The following is a 20,776-nucleotide window of genomic DNA, read 5'->3' on the forward strand; positions in this document are numbered from 1 at the left end:
GAGAGGAAAATATTGGATCCTTTATCTTTTTGCTTGTTTTCACATGAACATCAACTTAGAATTGTTGACTCTGGTCAAGATTAATAGCTACGATTTTATTGAAAACATAGGAAGGTCAAGATGGATGTGAAATAGTAAGGAAGGGATTGAGAATTAAAAGAGAATCTCATAAATGAATAATTAAGTATAGCTCCCATAGAATAAATACAAAATTAGAAAGAATAATCTAAGAGAGACCTTATAATATTGTGGTTACACAAGACAAATCAATTAATATTACTAGTATGAATGCCTATAAAACATATTTATCTTATATGACATGTTTCTTGAATCCTACTCAATAGATTACAGTTAAATAATCTTACCATAATTCATTCTTAATACTTCTACTAATTATAATAGTTTTTTAGTTATTAATAATCTTAAAAAAGATCTATAAATTGGCAACGGTCTTTATACACGTAAGTTTAACACGTGTCGAATATGTCGGGGCTTCTTTGGTCATTTAGAAGATAAGACCGTTGGGCCCAGGACGGTAGACTCGATTCCCCGTTTCCCCTTCCCGACGGGCTCTCCGTCGCCACCAGCAGGCACAACCGATAGAGAAGGACCCGTTTCCCCGTTTCACATCCCCGACAGGTTTCTCCTGTCTCCACCACCACACCACCCACAGCCGAGAAAGAGAGAGAGAGATATCCGCCTCTGTCTCGTCTGCGGCGCGTGAGGGAGAAGTGAGCGGAGGATAGAGGAGGCAGGGAATTGAAGTGGAATAACAGCTCGTCCAGGCCACTGTCGATAACGCATCTCCTGTCTCTGTGGTGAGGTTCTCCGGTGTTGGATAATGAAAAGGGCGATCTTTTTGGAAGCTATTCAGTTTGGTGAAGGAAAAGGATTCCGTGCCTGTTCGATTGGTGTTGGAAATCTTCGCCCACGAACGGATTCAGAAACGATGCGACCTTTATGGATCCAGGAGTCCTGATTCCCGGTTCGCGTGCTCAATCGCTGGGTTCTTGTCGTAGATTTTTGCGGCGTCTTTGCTGAAAGTAGCTTCAGGGACGAACTTTTTGGGGCTTTTTGGGGTAAAAATTGGATCTTGGTATGGAAGGAAGGCAGCTGCGGCGGCGTAGCGTGACGCTGTCGGAGCAGCTATCCGTCGGCGATTCCTCCAATCTCCGAGACCTTCTCAACGTTCGGGACGAGGACGAGACACGCCTCTTCCGGCGCGGGCCGTGCGAGGGGAGGGAGGGCTCCGTGGCCTCAGGCGGCGGAAGGACGCTGCTCGACATCATCCAGCGGGAGCACGAGGGGAATGGGATCATCGCCGGTGGTATTTCCAGCAACGGCAGCACTTGGAGATCGTTAAGAGACCGCCTCCGCCCTGCCGGCGCCGCCTGGGAGGCGGCGTCCTCCGGCCAAAGTCACCCGACCTTGGACCCTGAGCTCGTCGCCTCCACCCGTCCCAACCCCGACCTCGCACGCTCTGTTTCCCGCTCGGTCTCCGTTGAGAACTCGGAGCCGGGCGTCCCAGAACCTACGACCATGTCCACAGCAGCCGAACCGCCCTCGGTCAATGGAGGAGGAAGCGACGAAATCAACGGCCGCGAGAACTCCGAGGAGCAGCCGGAGAGGGTGTCGCTAATGGCTTTACTGGAGCAGACCGACAGGCAATGGGATGGAAGCAGGAGCGAGGAGGAAGACGAGGTGGCGGCGGAGGAAGCAATGGGCCGGGGAGGGGGCATGTTGTACGTGTGCTGTGTGTGCATGGTGCGGCACAAGGGGGCGGCGTTCATCCCTTGCGGCCACACCTTCTGCCGGCTGTGCTCGCGGGAGCTTTGGCTGAGCCGGGGCAGCTGCCCCCTCTGCAATGGCTTCATCCTGGAGATCCTCGACATCTTCTAGTGCCCACTCCCCTTCTTCATCTCTGTGCCGCCGCCGCCGCCGCCACCTCCACCTCAACATCTCTGGTAATTGCTCCTCCTCCACCTCAACATCTCTGGTAATTGCTCCTCGCTTTGTGATAATATAATTATTAGAAATTATCGTCAAATTTGATGCTGCTAAATGTTAGTGATGAGTGATTGATAAATTGAACGTTGTTGAACACCAATGTAAGAACTCGTCTCTGTAGCTATCCATAGTCTCCTCTCTCGGGAGCAGTGCAGATGGTAGCAAAAAAGCACGGCAGTTTTGTTTTCGATCCCCATCAGAATGGTTTAGAGATTATTGGGGTCTAAGCACTCTTTGGAGAACCAAAAGAGGACAACCATATGTTCGAGTGGGACGCTGCTGGTGTTGCCATGTTACATGCCTGTCCGGATCTAATGTGAACATGTGATGGTGTTTCCCAAGCAAATGGTGGGGCTACTTTGTGTTTTGGCTCTCTTCAGCAACTGGCTGGAAAGCGATGGCAGCACAGCTTTCTTCTTACCCCAAGAAGAAGAAGAAGAAGAAGAAGAAGACTACCTCCGAGAACTATATACAGAGTTAGTTGTTCATCAGAACCACACAAAAAACCGTTCTGTTCCCAACTATTTAAAGGTCAGCTAGATTTTGAGTATGTGGAGTACTCACTGTACAGAATTAAATAGTGAGTAATTTTCTGAAATATATATATATATATATATATATTAGTTTTAATTTTTTTTTATCATATTTATTTTAAAAGATAAAAAACGAATATGAAATTTGAGCTCAGGACCTTTCGATAAACTAACCGGGCTAGTTAACACATTCTCATTTATGTATTTATTAGAACGAAGCTCTGAAAAAATAATCAAAATACTCTTCAAAAAGTGATTTCTTATTGAAATCCAATTAAAGCTAAATTAATCTAGCACTTGTAAATAAAATTATAGTATTTATTGTTTACAATATATTCTAATAGAATTATAATGTTTTTGATCTACAGTGAATGGAATTACAAATGTTTTTTTTTATCACCGAACCAAAAATTCTTAAACTCCATTAAAATGAAAAAACAATGTTGCTAGATAACGTCTCATTATTTTTTATTATCTTTCCTTCATAATAAATTATTATAAATAAGATTTTTTAAATATTTAGACCTAAATTTAAGACAAAGTGGAAAAAAAATAAAATTTTTATCATGATTTATTTTGAAATATGTAAAGAAGACCTTCGGAATGTTCTTCGGAAACCATTCAAATTCGCATATTAATGATGTTATAATATCTCCAAACTGATAACTTAATATTTATTTTTTAATGAAAATTTTAATTAATTAAAACTGAGTTATAATATTTTTATTATAATTATAATGGTTTAATTCGGTGAAGTCTTTGAAAGCGAAAGAAATATTAAAATTATTATTTTTCTCTCTTTCGTATCAATCCATGTCACATGTTATGTTTTAGTTGAATGCAACTGACGACATTAGGATGAATGATACTATTTATTTTATTTTTAAAACTATATAAATTATAATATAATTTTTTCCAAATACATGAGGTAATTAATACGTAATTAGTCCCACTTTTTAAGGGTCGAAGTTTGCGACTACGATTTCACGATCCGATGCTTAGGGCTCAATAAATAGGCACCTAAATTTGAATTACTATAGATCTCATTATGCGATACACTAGCATCAGTAATTTCCAATGGAATCAACGCACACAAACTATGGTTGTGAACATCTCTGCACCTTCTACATTCTTTTAGCTTTGCTCTATCCTTTCTGCAGCTTTTATTTTCTTTGGGCTTCTGCTTTTATGATCTCAATATTTTGGCCAAGGATTCATAGTACATTGAAGAGGAATCTACTAATAGGCTTGTGAACTCACAACACACAATCATATACGTCTAGACAACTACCAACAATCATCCATAATTAGGTTGTACAAAATAATTATCTTAGTTAAATTACAAGTATTTACTTATTAAATCTTTCTCTATATCTCCTTATATCACTAATACCAATTACAACATCTATAAAATCTTCCTTCACATGTCTATATCATTTTAATTTTTTTTTCTAAACAGATAAAATGTATTATCATAAGTTCATCCATTACTAATATTAAAAAAAATAAATACTTGAGATTGAACCCTGATATAATAAATAAATAACCTACAAAACACATTCCCTACCTACGGTTCCAATGCTAATCCATGTACTAATGTATATATTTTTATAACATCAATATAATTAACCAATACATCTATTTTCTAAAACACACCTTCATAATTATCTGAGAACTCTATCATAAGCTTTTTTTTAGAATGTACAAATCTCTACTTTTTTTTTTTTTTTTTTCTCTCTATGGCTTTTTATTAATTATATTACAATTTCAAGTAACAAACTAATTTAATCTTGAAACACTCGTCTCCCATCTGATTCTATCTTCAATTTAAGTCCCCTACATTCTCACCTATTTTCATATTCTTTCAAAGTTTTTTTTTTCTTTATTCCCTTTGATTTAATAACAAATCTATAATTACTAAGCCTACCACTATTATTTAACTTTCTACGACAGAGTGCTGAATCCAAGCAGGATTCATAGTTTCCCCGGTGAGATCTGGATGTCTGGGGTCAAGTGAGGTTGGGTTACATGCCTTCTGCATGATCCTGAACTAAAACATATGCATGCCACTCCATCCAGCAAAATTAGATCAACAAGCAAACAAAGAGAATAGGAATCAGTTCATGGTAGTAGCACCTGTCAACAGGTTCATCATCCACCCAACTGCTGCTCCTGCAGCTGATATGCTCAAACGTTTTCAAGAATTCACATTCATTTTCCAATTATTCTTTGTCCAGTAGACTTCATCGATCTGGAAATGTATAACTCTTGCAAATGTATGATCTTTCAGTGCAAGTATAACTCATATAACTTCATCGATCTGGAAACATGGTGATGAATCTGCCTAACTTGAAAGGATACACTTATCTTTCAATACAACATGCTGGAGGCCTCTGCTAAATATATGTGTTCTGAAAGGTGATTGGTTTGGTAGGGCACTTGTCAGGCTGCCGAACTATATAAATCTCATCTCCAGTACTGTTGTAAAGATCCTGATTGCGGTGCCATGTCCACAAAGCATGTGTCTCATTCTTCACCTGCAAGCAATTTACAGGTTAAAGATCTGTTACTAGACGAAAAGTAAAAAGAGTGGGGATGAAGGTAAGGAGCTCTTTACCTCTAGGATCCCATGACCAAAGCTACTTTCTCTATAAGCACTATACTCAGGCTGACGGTCCCAGCAGAACTTGCCTGCAGCTGGGCCTGAAGTGAAGTTGAATGCGCAGAATCCACCCATGTACTCGTCAGGTGTGGTTAGTGGATCTGGACATCCACCAGGATCATCTGCATGGTTGACTGCCATCTTCTCACGGTTGCCACCATCTCCTACTGTGATATAGACCGGACCGCATGGGTCCAATGAATAGTTGTACACCCGGTTTGATCGTTCATAGGCATGAACCTAACAGCTCAGGAGATGAACAAGGTAAAAGGATGTTAGTGATTCAAATTTTAACAAAATATGAGAGAAAGAGCAGTACAAGAGATTGTTTAAAACTTTAAATAATAAAATAATTAACACTCTTTGAAAAAGATTGGGAAGCAAAATCAAAATTGATATTATATTTTCAAATCAAGATTTAAGTGACAGCACATTTTTTCTCCTAAATGTCCACATGTTCAGGTTAAATAAAACTTCATGTTACAATTCTCAAAACAAAGTAATGCAACTGATGACAGCTATAACAAAACAAATTGAAAAGGTGTGATGCTCAACTTGGGTTATTGTTTAAATGCTGATAATAGTTCCTTTATCGCTTAAAAATTCTTATCTGATCTTATAGCCATTACGTCAGATCGTATTTACGACTCATCAACTCTCCAAGGAATTCAAGTCGTACCGGCCAATTGTTTTGTTATCTATTAACTCTTGGTTTTTTTCCTTTGATAAAAACCATATCGACTGTTTGAACAGTCCAAGCATAGACAAAAGCAACAGAGGCTTACATGACCATTGAACACAATGTCAACACCATAAGAGTAAAGTAGTTCCTCCATTTCCACCCTCATACACTCGGCTTCTCTATAATGAGCTTTATATGTGCTGTACCAAGGTGGATGCCAAGTAGCTATCAGCCATGGTGTCACTGTTCGGTCAACCATTTCCAGGTCTCTTTCCAACCACTTGTATTGTTCACCTGAAATATGCAATAATGTATTACTTAAGAAACTGTCATCATAAGGAAGTTCAATTAGACAAATTGAACTAAGGGGATGCTGCAACATTCTGGGAAGCATCGTGACTGAATGCCTATCCAGATTGTCACAATGTCACTTTGTGGGATCTTACAATTCAGACTAACAAGCTTAGCACAAAATGGATAATTTGTTTTCAGTCAATTCTCCAATGGAAAAAAATCCAGTAGGAATTATAGAACATCCGGTTCCTTACATGACGCTGATCACATTCTATAAGTCAGCCTGACTTTCCAAGTCGTTCATTAAAAGACTAAGCCTTGTGGATTTTTGGGCAAATGTCGATGACATATTTTCATCCTCCAGTTTGCCATGGATGTCTTTGGTGAAGGACTTCTGTGGATGTAAAGTGAACAGGTCCACTCTCCATTGTAGGTGTTCATTCTTTAAGAGTAGAATGCATGGTGTTGAAAATTTTTGCTAGTGTGGATTATATTTGAGTTATATAGAGAGGTGTATCAGATTTAATGAGACAAATGGCTTGATGATACTCGCATAATCTGTCTTCTTGCAATACCTGTTATCTTCTCATATTGTATGAAACAACTATATATATTCAACAATGGCAACCAACCTACATCTCTTTCTTCACAAGGTTTGCTATGATTCAACTCAATGATTTTCTTTTGTTGAGTCCATATTATATGGATGCCTCCTGTAGATTTGTTAGAAAAAGAATTGTTTGTTGCTTTTGTTAATTATAGCAGCCCCAAAGAAAGTAAAGGTCATCATTTAGCAAGATATCAGTTCAAGATGAAAACAATACTAATTTACAGTTGTCAACTATTGGAGATTAATGACCAATTCCAACTAGAATTCCCTTCTCAAAGAATGTTTGAAAGGACTTTCAAGAGAAAATTTAGGATCACTGGAATGACTACTGAAGCTTTTAGGAGAACTGTGACCTGATTATGCATAGATTTATAGTAATAGAAATTCTTTTGAGGCATTTGGAAGGGCAGAACTTACAGAAGACACATAGAAATGAGCTCTTGCACATAAAAATGAGCTCTTGCAAAACAAGGATACGATTTATGACTATCAGTTCTTGAATTAAAAAATTCGGCATGTGATCCTCGTATCTTCATTGTTTGTTCTCATTCTTTATTTCGAGGACTGTTGTATTGCATATAGCCTACCCTAAAGAGATCCCTCATTGGAATGATATAATATCAACACTGTGTGTCAAGTGTCCATACACTCAACATGACACTTCACCAATAAAAATTCTTTTTTTTTTCTAAATTTTATTTTGGTTTTTAGCAAATTTTATCATCTATTGTATATATTACAATCACAAGATCTCATCTAGGATCATAGTAACGTATACTCAGCATAGTGTCATATAAAGGAGTAAAGGACAACATATAACTTGCTGAGTCAAGCAAATCCATCACAGTACATCAAAAATCAGTTAAAAGCAATACACAAGCCCAATGATTCTTACTCAATAATATCAAGCTTCAAAAGCAATGCAATCCAGTCAAAGAAACCTAAAACCATGTTGCTGGGATAGGGCCTGGAGGGTTAACAGGCACCAATATCTAAAATTATAATTTTGTCTAAAATATTCTCATTGCTAGTCTTATGTAATGATATGTCCCAGACCTTGTACCATTGAATAAGCCAAGAACACTGAATTCAGTCTTGCAAATTGGTGTGCACCAGACGATGCATAAGACTGATTGACATATACCAACCTGCAATGGTTTGGTACTGACCTTGTACCATTGAATAATTATAATTTTGTCTAAAATATTCTCATTGCTAGTCTTATGTAATGATATGTCCCAGACCTTGTACCATTGAATAAGCCAAGAACACTGAATTCAGTCTTGCAAATTGGTGTGCACCAGACGATGCATAAGACTGATTGACATATACCAACCTGCAATGGTTTGGTACTGACCTCTACTGATCTCTTATCAATCTATACTGATTGGTATATCTCGATAATATAACGTACCAGTACATACTGCCCATAACACCTTATACTTCAATTTCCTTGATAAAAGTTTTAGACAGGACTTTTCCCCAATTTGTGCTACATGAAATAGAAAATACTAGACAGAAATCAGGATGGTGCATACACATTTTAAGAAAATCAATAATTAATGTGGGAAGTAAGAACTAAAAGAATAACCTAAATTCACAAACACCTTCATGTGGATACCAAAGATGGAACCAAACTACTAAAGATCTGGTAGTGATCAAAGAGGAACAAGCAGACAACAAACTAACCTGACTTGTTATAGGAAATGTAGGCCCCAAGCATAATGAAATGTATTCCCCCAGCATTGAATGAATAGTAAAATGTAGAAAATGATTCACTTTCTTCGGATGGAAATGCAAATCTAGAGCTGTAAGACACAAAGGCCTTATTTTCAGCCTGCTGTTCTATCTCATGGTTTCCTTCAACCACCATTATTGGAATTTCTGAAATCACAGGCTCCATGTATCTGCAGAGAGACCTCCAATTTCAGTGACACATGAAATGATAACCAATCATGCTAATAGTGAAAGATATTATGGATTCAAGTTGTCTAATGAAGACCTTATCTCCAGACTTGATATATGCAAGAATAAATCAATAGAGATTCTTAAGACAAATGTACAAACCTTCCCCAGTAGTCCCAACGAGGCTGAAAGGTCTCGTGTATTGGTGTTTCAGGAAATGAACAGGAATAGCAGTCTGATCCAGTCCCATTTGTCAGATATAAGTTTGCATAAGTAACATCACCAACCAAAAGAATTAGATCCGGCTTGTTACTTGCCATATGATCCACTGTGGATGTACTATTGTACGTTAGACCCAGATCGCCAATAACAGCTATCCGCTTTGGGTATCTCTTAGGACCTGAAGCAGGCATGGTGCGGAAAACATGGACAGCACTCATAGCTGGTATTGATGGGTCTCCACATTGGTAGTAATATTTTGTCCCTGGTCTCAGATCTGCCAAGGAAATTATTTAGCAGCAAGATTAGAGAAATGTACAAACTAGCAAAAGATCCAGTGATGGTATTGGAATATATCCCACATTGGCATTACCACCAATGAGTAAGATTTCACTAAATACATGGTTAAATATTTGATATCTACTGAAATTTAAGCACTTTCTTACCTACTAGCGTCAATGAAGAACTATGTATAATACACATATACGAAATTGATTGATTGTGTGTGTGTGTGTGTGTGTGAGAGAGAGAGAGAGAGAGAGAGAGAGAGAGAGAGAGAGAGAGAGAGCAAGTGAATGAGTGTGCCTAAAGCCATAACAAGACAATAAAAAAAAAGAATTCCAAGCAAAAAATGGAACACAAGTTTAAACATCACCTAGCCCACTAAATATATATCCATGTCATTAAGAGTACTGGAATGAAAATGCCAACCTCCAACTTCCCAGAACTAAAAAATTTTACCAAACAAAACAATCTACAACTATTTTGTACAAGCATATTTGACAAAAGTAGACAAAAGGAGCCAAGAGCCTGAGAAGCCATCTGACAACCACAATTAACAAATATGAGTGAAACTGAACCAGATCATCTAAAATAAGAATGAAAACAGCATACCATCGAGTAGAACATGATGAATAATCCCAGAAGTGTAATTTTGGAGGCCTTCAAATGGATAAAGCTGATTATAAATGAGAGAATAGCCGGTAGCTTCATACATTAATAATTTCTTTGAATTCCCATAACGAACAACACTAGCCACACTAGTAGGATCCAATGGCTCAATGTCTTTGCCAATTTGAAACTCCCCTGCAATGCAACACCAAATACAGTCCTTAGGCAACATATCAAGACTCAATCACAAGAAACCAGAACCACGGTGGAGTGCAAGATGAATACATGCTCGGCAACCCAACAAACCTATGTTTTACATGACCAAAGGACAACATGCACAAGAGAAAAAGTGATGCAAATTCTTACTCAATGGAAAACCATTCCTAATGAAATACAAAAACAAAGGAAAACAGAAGTATATTAAACCTTCATCACCTTTTGAAGGCTGTTCTACTAAAATCATAGCCAACAGTGATATGAAATTTCCAAAGGCGAGAAAAAAGTTGCTTAATCATTCACAACCGCACACAGACAGAGAGAGATAGAATAGCTACCATAACTATACAGAGGCCTTTCACACTTTTGATCCACTCAGGCAACCATGCAGGGTGAAGAAGGGAAAGTATGGATAATTCAAGTTGACAACTTCAAGGTTCCGAAACAGAAGCATCCCACCGGTCATCTCAAGCTCAATTCTAGCACATGCATGAAGCGAAGAAGAAATCTGGAACAACACAATCCTAAGCTCTCTACTCGCTATCCGTTATCCTTCACAGCTTGTACATAATCTTACAAAACAACACCAAAGAAGGGCAACAACTCTCGACCAACAATTAAATAAGCATTTCAATCACTCGATAGAAGTCCTTGTTTAAAGCGAACTTGTTAAAAAGGAGAAACTTGATGCAAACTTTGGCAAGAAGAGAAGAGGAAAGACGACCTGTAACCCATGAGATCCAGACGGAGTCCTCAGTGGCGGAGAGGGAGACGGAGATCTGCTCCGGTTCCAACTCCGTCACCTTCCTCTGCAACCTAAAATCGGAGGCGGGCAGGTCGACGGCGTGCCCCCGAGCCACCCTACCGTCGAGCGGCACCGTGACGGGTTCGAAGGGGCCATCCAACGTCGTCGGGATCCTCCGGCCGCCGCGGAGCCCGGCGATGCTCCACAACAGCAGCGAGATGGTCGCCACCACGAGAGGGAGAGGCGCTCGATTCCCCATCCCCCCGGTCCGGTTCCTCGGTAGGGATTGAGCCTCCGGGCGTCCAAAGCATTAGGGTTATAGTGAACCGATGAGAGGAGGTTTGACGCTCCTTCGCTTTCTCTCTCTCTTTCACACCTGTAGAGAAAGAGAGAGAGAGAGAGAGGCGGAGGAGGCGAAGGATGGCAGTTCGTTTGTCGCGTGTCGTCTCCGCCGATACGAATCCAACCGTTGCTTGGAAGCATGCCGGCATTCCGTTCTAAGGTTCGAATGGGGTTCCATATTTTAAGCAATCATTGGTGTCTACTACATAATTCATTATTATTATTATTATAATAAAAATAATATTCATAATAAATAATATTCACGTCGCCATCTTCGTATGAAATTTTTTTAACAAATTAATAATTCGAGAATCTATTCATAATAACATTCTCTCGATGCAAGCTGTTATTGGTAATATATGATCTCCGATTATTAATTAGAGAAACTATATGATCTCTGGTTGATTCAATGGATATACCAATCTTTTGTTGCGCAAACTCTTTACCTCCTCGCTATCTATCTAAGAGCTCCGTCAACCTCCGATTAATAATAATATGGAGTCGTAATTATGACTCCACCATCATGTGAGTCCCATTCAAAGAAAGTATTTGCTCTGTATCCGTCATGTTCCTTCCAACGCCTGTTGCTTAGTGCGTCACCCAAGCAAACTCAATCCCAAAGGATCAACTCATAGCGCAAGAAGTCAACATCGGCACATCAGCACAACGCCACCGGTATTCCACAAAAGAAAACGAATTTTACAATATTTTCATCTTTTTAAGACTCAACGTTGCCATAACAAGTGTCTTACATCAAATCATCAATTAAAACGTTCGAGTGACATTCCAATAAATAAATAAATAAATAAATATATATATATATATGTATATATGTATGTATACACATACAAAGGGTGGGAAATGAATGCCCGATTGTTGTTGGAGAATCATTTAAAGAGAAGAAGAAAATGTATTCTGAAAGAAGCAATGTAGAATAGACTCCTGGACAAAAGAAATTAATTGCAAATTTCAAGTTGAGATAGGAACTGAAAACTTCCAACAAAAATATTTTATCCTAAAGGAAAAGCTGATTTGGTCAAAAGCAATTTCTCGAAAATTTGATTTCCAAAACCAAAAAAGCTTCACACTGATCAAGAGATAAAGTCAATATTACAATTTTTATTTCTCAAAATTTATTAAACCAAAAGCATTTATCTCATTGGCTATTATTTGTAAATATATATTTGTAACAAAAGAAATATAAAAAAATTTAATTATTAAAGTTCAACCCTTCCAACAAACTTCATAAAACCATATAGTAAATTTTCAAATGCCAACAAGACTAGATAAGCTCATTGTAACATTAGACCTAGTGTCCCGAGGATTAATAATATCATATTTGGCTTTAATCACCTTAACCCAAATGCACTTGGAATTAGTAAGAAGATATTGATAAATGTATTTAGCATTGCAAAGTAACTTTCATCATATGTACATCTTTACCACCAACACCCCTTAAAGTTATGTTTATTACTCTAAGAAAATTTTTAGTAAGCTCCAAATGACACTAAGAAAATGAATGAAAGTTTTGCCAGGTTCTAAATATGTTAGAAATAGATTCCATAAGTTCATGAGAGTGTCAAGATATTATTGTTATTATTATTATTATTTAATAATATAATGATAAATATCTAAAATTGGTAGTGATGTATCAGATTATATATAATATTTATTGAAGGTTGATGATTTTAATTCTCATTCCATAAATTTTTTAAGAAAATTGATATGATAATTGATATATCAAATTCACTTATAAAGGTTAAGGGTTCAAGACCTTATGTATTAGTAAAAATTATGTTATAAGGATTTTTAGTATCTCAATTCATTGGCTCCTATTTTTACTAAAAATAAAAAAAAGGATGATAATAGATAATTCTCGTATTAAAATATCTATCCCTCCGTTCAAATCAATTTAGGTTTACTATTTTTTAATCAAAATTTATCTCAATCCTAATTAAAATATAATTGTGGTTTAAATAAATAATTTAGATAAATCCAAATACCAAAGGGATAACCCACCATCCCTAAATATAAATAAAGCCATTGAGTGGAAAACAATATCCTCTGTTTAGGCAGGGAAAGCCACGTGACCTCCGCGTGAGTTGCTCTTTTTCCGCAGCGAACAGCTTTTTCAGCGAACCAAAACGCGCCACGCATCTCTTTGTAAGGACTTATTTACAAGAATGCCCTCCTCTCGGTTCTTGGGTATATAGACGGACCTCGGAACGCTCCCGATGGTCGCCGCCGCGCCGTGAAACGGCAGGGGAAACGCCAAGGCAATGGGGAAGAAAGGCGTCCCTGAGTGGCTCAACAGCTCGCTCTGGTCATCATCCTCCGCCTCTGCCGCCCCGTGTCCCGTCGATCGTTTCCCCCGCTCGCCGCCGGCTCCCATGCCGGAAGCCCCCACCCGAGCTCCGATCCCCGAGCCTCCGCCGCCCTCCCGGCCACCTCCCGCTCCGGTGGAGGCCCCGAGGCCCTCTAGCGGAACTCCGCCGGAGGATCCGAGCCCTTCGCGGTTGGCTCAGGAGGAGGTCTCCCGCCAGTCCCAGCTCTTAGCCGAAGTAGAACATACATCTTCTCTTGTTGTTGCTGTTTGCTTTGATCTCGATTCTTTTCGGTTAGGATTTGCTTATGGGTGTCGAATTCGTGTTCAGATATCGAAGAAGGTTGTAAATATTGGAGAATTGAGGAGGTTGGCCTCGCAGGGCATTCCGGATGGAGCTGGAATTCGGTCGACAATATGGAAGGTCCCAAAATAATTCATACTTTTGCCACATTCTTAGTTTACTGTGTTGTAAATCTGATGATTTCTTATGCTTGATTCCCCTCAAAAGTTGGATTTTGGTTGGATTCCCCTAATTAGTCAGAAACGGAAAGCTGAGGTTCTGGAACACTTTGAACATTTAGGTCACATGTTTCGTTCTTACTTGGATACTATTATTTTTATATGATTTCTCATGCTTATTTTGCTCTTAAAAAATCTGTTAGTTGGTAATGCACTGTCATTTATTCAGATAGATTCAATCTTTTCATTTTCATGTTCTTGAAGTTGCATCTTTTTACATGGTGCTGAACAGCTTCTCCTAGGTTATTTGCCAAACGATCATGAGTTCTGGGTGCAAGAATTAGACAGGAAGCGGGCTCAGTACAAGGATTTTAAGGAGGAGTTTTTGGTGAACCCCGTAAGTCTTCTTGAGGATCCTTTAATTCGCTATTTATTTGTTGAGATTATGAACTCGATATCGATGGACCTATCGGCCTCAAGATTGCTGGTTTACTTCTTGATATCTGAGATGTATGTGGCTCATGGAAATTTCTGATAATGAAAGGAAGTTTAGAACTATGATTGCTTTGGTGTTTGTTTTTCATGGTTGCATCAGGAATTTTTGATAGATTTGTTTTGTTAGTCAGTCAGAAATGGCACGAAAGTTGGAAGAATCTACTGGCCACAAAAATGGAGGGATGGAAAGTGGAGGTTGTGGCTTTCTGATGAGATCTGAAATAACACATGATGAGCATCCTTTGAGCCTGGGGAAGACCAGTGTATGGAATCAGTTCTTCCAGGTAAGGCATTTGGCTCCGACAGAACCTGCTGTTGTGATTGGTTAGATGAAGTTGATCCTTTATACTTTTGTTCCAGTCTTGTTCTCAAGTGGAAATATGAGTGTTGACATGGATAGTTTATCTTGAGAGTTTTCACTTTAGTGTTCTGTAATCAAGTTTTCAAGGATCCTTTTGTATCATCAACTAGCTGTGATTTTGCATGCATGAGTGTGACTTTCGGCTATTGAAAATTAATGCATATAAGTATGTAGATTGGATAAAATAGTCTAATGCTTCTTTGGGGTTAAATTGAATTGCAAAATGCTATAAAAAATAAACCTTGTATGGAACTCTAGAATAGATGGAAGTCTATCTTAAAAAAAGAAAAAAACAAAGGAATCCTGCCTGCTCTCATTTGGTGATCAACCACCTTATTACACTCTTTTAGGCATGAACCATATGTTCAAGATTACAAAAGTCAAAACATCATAGAGTATTAATCACAATTCAGGGACTTCTTTGGCTTATGAACTCAATTGGAAGAACCTTCACACAACCTAACTTTGGTTAAATGAATGAATAATTTTTAATCACTGAACTGGCTATTCGGTGGACTTCTTTGGCTTATGAACTCAATTGGAACTACTCGCACATGACCTGACTTTTGTGAGAAATATTCAGCTTGCATACAGAGGAATCATGTGACGGTAACAAAAAAGTTGATGCTAAGAGCCACCTGAGGCTTATGTATTTCTCAAACGAGTTCATTAGAGTTAAAAGCTGAGCTTTTGTCAGGATATCCATTTTCATAAACCTAGAATATGGAAGATCCTGATGTTACTGCATAAGAATGTGACATGTTGTTTTCTTGTAAACTTTCATATGTAAACATCTTTTTGCCAAATAATAATAAGTTCCTAGAGAACTAAGGAAAGGCAAAATCTTTCTTGAGCAAAAATGTTTTTATTTCTTTAACATGTGTTTTGGTACCAAATGTTCAGCAAGGTGAAGCGGCAAGTCTGAAACAATATTTCTCTGGAGTGTTGTTTTATAAGTTCTAATTAATTGTTGGTTGTTTATGGGGTTAATGCGATCTGACGTTTACCTGAGTTATATAGTGATGGTCATGTCTACATCATGATAACATTGCTCTATAAGCTATTGGCATTTAGTCATGGACTAATTCTGTAGAAATGACAGAACTAGGGTGCCCCATAAAAGTTGCCACATGCTGTTATGCTTTATTATTTTGTTCCAATTTTCTTTTACAAATAGTTGGATGTAAATCTAATTCTAATATGTCATCTAATTTCAGGATACAGAGACTATAGAACAGATTGATCGAGATGTAAAGCGCACTCATCCTGACATGCATTTTTTCAGCGGGGATACATCCCTTGCAAAGTCTAATCAGGCAAGCCTTTTTAGTTAATGAAGAGTCACTTTTCTTAACTTGTTTAGACTAATGAATTAATTTCTATTAATTCCAGGAGGCCTTGAGGCACATACTGATTATCTTTGCAAAGTTGAATCCGGGAATAAGATATGTACAAGGGATGAATGAAGTCTTAGCACCTCTTTTCTATGTGTTCAGAAATGATCCAGATCAAAATAATGCTGTATGTGTTATGAAACTCCTAGTGTGTCACTCTTTACAAAATAATTGCTTCATGTTTCTTGAAATGAATACTGCTAGATTACCATAGGTTATTCCCCTTAAGCAGCAAAATACTTTTATTCATCACTGGATCTCATCGTATTCAAGTGAACTGCCAGTTTCAGGCTTTATGGTCCATTCTGGAACTATCTCAAATATTCATTCAACAGTGTACAAACTTCATGTATTATTTCGGTAGAATCTATTATACAGGCAGTTAATTGTGGTCAACTCATATAAGTTATATCGAGTTTAGAGTGAAAATTCTGGTATCTTCAGTCCACTACAGTATGAGGTATTCTACTTCCACATGTATTTCATCACCAATTATATTGAAGATTCAATTGTGTTGAGTACAGACCATTGCTATTTTGCATGTTATGGACCCTTCTTAACATCTATTAATTGTCTATGTATTTGAAATAGTATAATGGTTGACTTAAATGTGTGGACAGCTGCCTAGGTAGTCATTTTAGCTTTAAAGTGAGCTGGAGTTATATAGGAGTTAAATCCGTATAATAATCACTTCTAAAGATCTGGAAGTTTCGTGAGGTGCTATTCATATGGGTGTGGTATACCTTTGGCAAGTAGAGTATACAACTTCATGTATATTATAACTTGTTCTCTTTTCCTAATTTAATATTTGGTCTTTTTGCACCGGCTTTTGATTAGCAGTGTTCTCTTACCTCTCTAAGGTAACACTGAAGCATGAAAATTCATGTACCAACAAAATTGGGTTATATCAACTGGTTTTTTGATTTACTCTTTCAAGATTGTTATTTTGTACTGTTTGTTACATATTAGATTACTCTTGTTGGATACTACTTGGGAATAAGTATGCATCTGTATCATCAGTGTGTTTCTTTAAGTAGAATGGTCCAGGTTACAGCTGAGTGCATCAGACGCAGTCTGCTGACTGGACATATTGATTTGTCTTTCTAAATCTGTTAGTAAATTATATGAAACTTGACTAGGAAGAAATAAACAACTATTTTGCAATCAAAGTTTCTTTTCTTCTCAATGACATTCATTTATTTTAATCCTACTTTGTGTCATCGAATCATTTTCTTGATTTTCTTTGGTCTCTTAAACTTTAACATACTTGGTTGCAGGCATATGCTGAAGCAGATGCTTTCTTTTGTTTTGTTGAGTTACTGAGTGGGTTTAGGGACAATTTCTGTCAAAAGCTTGACAATAGTGTAGTTGGCATTCGTTCTACAATTGCCAAACTATCAGAGCTACTAAAGAAACATGATGGAGAGCTTTGGCGTCATCTGGAGATTACAACGAAAGTAAGAGAACGTACCAAATTTATTTTTGTGTTTCTATCTGCAATTATTTCGAGTATCATCCAGAAACTAACTCCATTATTCATCTCTCATTCTTTTTCTTCAAATAGCAATTTATTTTGATAGTTTTATCAGAACGGTTTGTTCTACTTGGTGACTAAAGGTGTGTCTTTGCTGTTTGTCTCTGGAATGACAATTTGATTGTGGAACACAGTAATCCATACTGCATGTCAATCTACCAACAGCTCAGTAACTAGTGATATCAGATACTCATGGATCAACCACTTCATAAATGTTTGCAATTTCTTCGTATTAGTAGAGAGGAAGTTTTAGTTAAGCTAACTCGGTGCTTTTGGACTACAAAAGCAAGAACCCATTTTGGTTTCTCCTGTAACATTTTCTGATTTGTGTAGTCTCTAATTTATCACTCTTTCCTTGTCTGTTATCTCCTCTAGCTCATCCTTTATCTCCTCTGTTATTACCGTTTTCAACAATTAAAGATGATTGTTTGAATTTTTTGCCTTCTCAATTCTCTTTTACTATTTCTTTAGGCTGCTCTCTATTTTTCTTGTTTTGTTGTAACCTTTGCTTCCGATATTATCTTTTTTATCATTCTTCTTTTTTATCCAGTTTGTCTATGGTGTCAGTGTTCTCTTAGGTCCAGCTAGGTTTGTCCTATTCAGCAGTTTACACACACTGTCAATTGTATTGTCTTCCTTGTACTGTCTCTAGAGGCAGGCGTCATAGTGTTTTCACTCTGTTGTTTCAAACACGACTTAAGGCCCTTGATTTTATTTACCACACTGGGAATTGCAAGGCATAACAGTCTGGAGAAGAAGGAGAAGGATTCACTGACTAACTTCTCACATTAAATGTTCTGAAATAGTGGTTTTGTGGTAAAAACTTCTAGAGGTTCAACTGTTGTTACCTGCTAATATGACTTGGATGCCTGCCTTGATTTCTTCATATAATTAAGTTATGCTGAAACACGGTGTCTAAGTGATGTAAATGAATTTTGAAGGTGAATCCCCAGTTTTATGCATTCAGATGGATTACACTGCTTTTGACTCAAGAGTTCAATTTTGCGGACAGCCTTCACATTTGGGATACACTGTTAAGTGATCCGGAAGGTCCTCAGGTATTACCATCTTCCCTCGTGGAGCCGTTTTGTGAGATCAGAGGTCCATCATTATTCAAAGGTTAACAAAATGTGTCCTCGTAATTGCAGGAAACGTTACTCAGAGTATGTTGTGCCATGTTGATTCTGGTTAGGAGACGTCTGTTGGCTGGTGATTTCACTTCCAACCTCAAGCTGCTGCAGAATTATCCATCAACAAACATCAGTCACCTTCTCTATGTTGCTAATAAGCTGCGTGGGTCGTCGGCTGGTTAAGTTCCGATGCCATGCTCTTCCAATGTTGGTTAACATTCCATCTATTTGTAAATTGCTGGAGCTGTCGAACAACTTAAATATTTGTTGGAGAGCAAGCATTTAACTGCTTGTGCTCTTTAGAACCTTAGAATGAGAGTAAAAAACCTTGTGTTTTCTGTGTTCTACACCAGTGTTTATACCTCCAAAAGTTGTCCGGATGGGATGTGATTGTGGTGGGGAAGCTAAAAGAAATACTAGTATAATCGGTGCATTTGTTGTGCATCTTTGATTGCATCTGATTCTAATCTTGTCATGCCTAAAAACTTGTAATTTGACTTACGTTTACAAGAGAAACATCTGCTTGCATGGTGCTGTTTTCAAGCGTGTAAAGAAATAAAGAAACACGAATTTGCATAGTGACTGCATACATTAATTCTCTGCAAATTTAATTTTTTTGTTTTTTTTTTGTTTTTACTAAATTGTCATCATCCAATTCTCAAAAGATAAAACCCTGATAGTCTTGTTTTTGCTACTCTTTGGGATGAGATCGTAATGTCAAATGTATTCTTTATTAGGTGGTCTAAATCATTTATGCTAGTCTTATTATGGTAGGTCAGAAGTAAAACCGAACGATGAGTTTCTATTTCCTCTTCCAACAACAATCTAAATTTCTCAATATGATGATGATGTTGTGATGAATTCGACAGGGCATGCAAGTTTGGTACACATACAAAAAAATTTATCTATCTATCTAAAGTGCAACACTAATCGACTTAATGGACCCCAAAAAAAAAAAAAAAAAACTTGTACTAATTATCTCCAACTTTTGCTACCTCTCAAATCCATGTCAAAGGGAGAAGAATCAGCAGCACACAAAAATAGTTTGACATTTGAAAGGAAGTTGTTTCTTTATCAGAGAACTATCTATGGTTTACTCCTCTCTATTTATGGTTATAAGTTCAAAAGGTAAATTTTGAGAAAAAACACACACACACACACAAACCCAGTGAGCTGTCAAGAAAGTCATTTTCTTGTTTATTAAAACAACTTCGATCATATGTATTAGAGGAATTCAACTGTTCCGTCGAGCATCCACGCTCTTCCTAAGAACAGCTATGACATTTCCCTGCCTCTTCGGCTACGAACACTGAACGCGCTGCTACGATACAGTTTGCACCTGCCAAAGCTGCCATGTCGATTGTCGAAGGACCTCAGTCCACCATCCACCTGTTTTCTTACAAATAACGTCATATCGATGGAAATATATTTGTCTTATTTTCTCAAATAATTCTTCAAAATATTTATGAAAATATTTTTGAAAAAGAATTTTTTTTTACTCTTAAATAATGCTTCAAGAAGTTTGTCTTATTTTTATGTTTTCGTCGATAAAATTGATGTCGTTAAAATAAATAAACCTACATGTTTCACATTTTCAGAGATGTCAATACAACTTTTTAAAATATAAAGATCCAAACGCTAAACATAACTAACTACAAGAGATAATATATAAGTAAATATAAGGTGTGTTTCTATAGACTCGATAACTCGAGCTCCAATCGTTAGGTTAGGGACAAAGTGTTTAAGATCGATAATAAAAATGATAGAAAAGACTAAGCTTTTGGCATGATGTAGTAACTCTGATTTATACTGATCCACATTTAAAATAACACATACTGCTCATGGAAATATATTTGTCTTATTTTCTCAAATAATGCTTAAAATATTTATGAAAATAATTTTGAAATTCTCTATTCGTATCACATGTAGTAGATCAGGTAACATTCCATACAATAATATATCTTTTTTGTA

At 37.4% G+C, this 20,776-nt stretch overlaps 3 protein-coding genes across 3 annotated transcripts; 2 read left to right on the forward strand and 1 right to left on the reverse strand.

Annotated features, from left to right (window-relative positions):
• The first annotated feature begins 581 nt into the window (after nucleotides 1-581).
• Nucleotides 582-2,557, forward strand: LOC135595988 (uncharacterized). Its single transcript, XM_065087590.1, has 2 exons — nucleotides 582-1,964; nucleotides 2,129-2,557. Exon 1 carries the CDS (start codon nucleotides 1,099-1,101, stop codon nucleotides 1,897-1,899), a length of 801 nt encoding a protein of 266 aa, XP_064943662.1. The 5' UTR covers nucleotides 582-1,098; the 3' UTR covers nucleotides 1,900-1,964; nucleotides 2,129-2,557.
• Nucleotides 2,558-4,632: 2,075 nt separating this feature from the next.
• Nucleotides 4,633-11,240, reverse strand: LOC135595992 (purple acid phosphatase 15-like). Its single transcript, XM_065087603.1, has 7 exons — nucleotides 10,744-11,240; nucleotides 9,807-9,998; nucleotides 8,856-9,189; nucleotides 8,478-8,695; nucleotides 5,988-6,178; nucleotides 5,158-5,442; nucleotides 4,633-5,077 (listed from the first exon to the last, which is right to left on the reverse strand). Exons 1-7 carry the CDS (start codon nucleotides 11,021-11,023, stop codon nucleotides 4,937-4,939), a joined length of 1,641 nt encoding a protein of 546 aa, XP_064943675.1. The 5' UTR covers nucleotides 11,024-11,240; the 3' UTR covers nucleotides 4,633-4,936.
• A 2,084-nt stretch (nucleotides 11,241-13,324) lies between these two features.
• Nucleotides 13,325-19,261, forward strand: LOC103972840 (TBC domain-containing protein C1952.17c). Its single transcript, XM_009387217.3, has 9 exons — nucleotides 13,325-13,667; nucleotides 13,761-13,853; nucleotides 14,184-14,288; nucleotides 14,518-14,670; nucleotides 15,965-16,063; nucleotides 16,140-16,268; nucleotides 17,419-17,598; nucleotides 18,617-18,733; nucleotides 18,824-19,261. The coding sequence occupies exons 1-9, from the start codon at nucleotides 13,386-13,388 to the stop codon at nucleotides 18,986-18,988; spliced, it is 1,323 nt and encodes a 440-aa protein (XP_009385492.2). The 5' UTR covers nucleotides 13,325-13,385; the 3' UTR covers nucleotides 18,989-19,261.
• The last annotated feature ends 1,515 nt before the right edge of the window (nucleotides 19,262-20,776 follow it).

Source organism: Musa acuminata, chromosome BXJ1-2, assembly GCF_036884655.1.
Source record: "Musa acuminata AAA Group cultivar baxijiao chromosome BXJ1-2, Cavendish_Baxijiao_AAA, whole genome shotgun sequence".
NCBI lineage: Eukaryota > Viridiplantae > Streptophyta > Magnoliopsida > Zingiberales > Musaceae > Musa > Musa acuminata.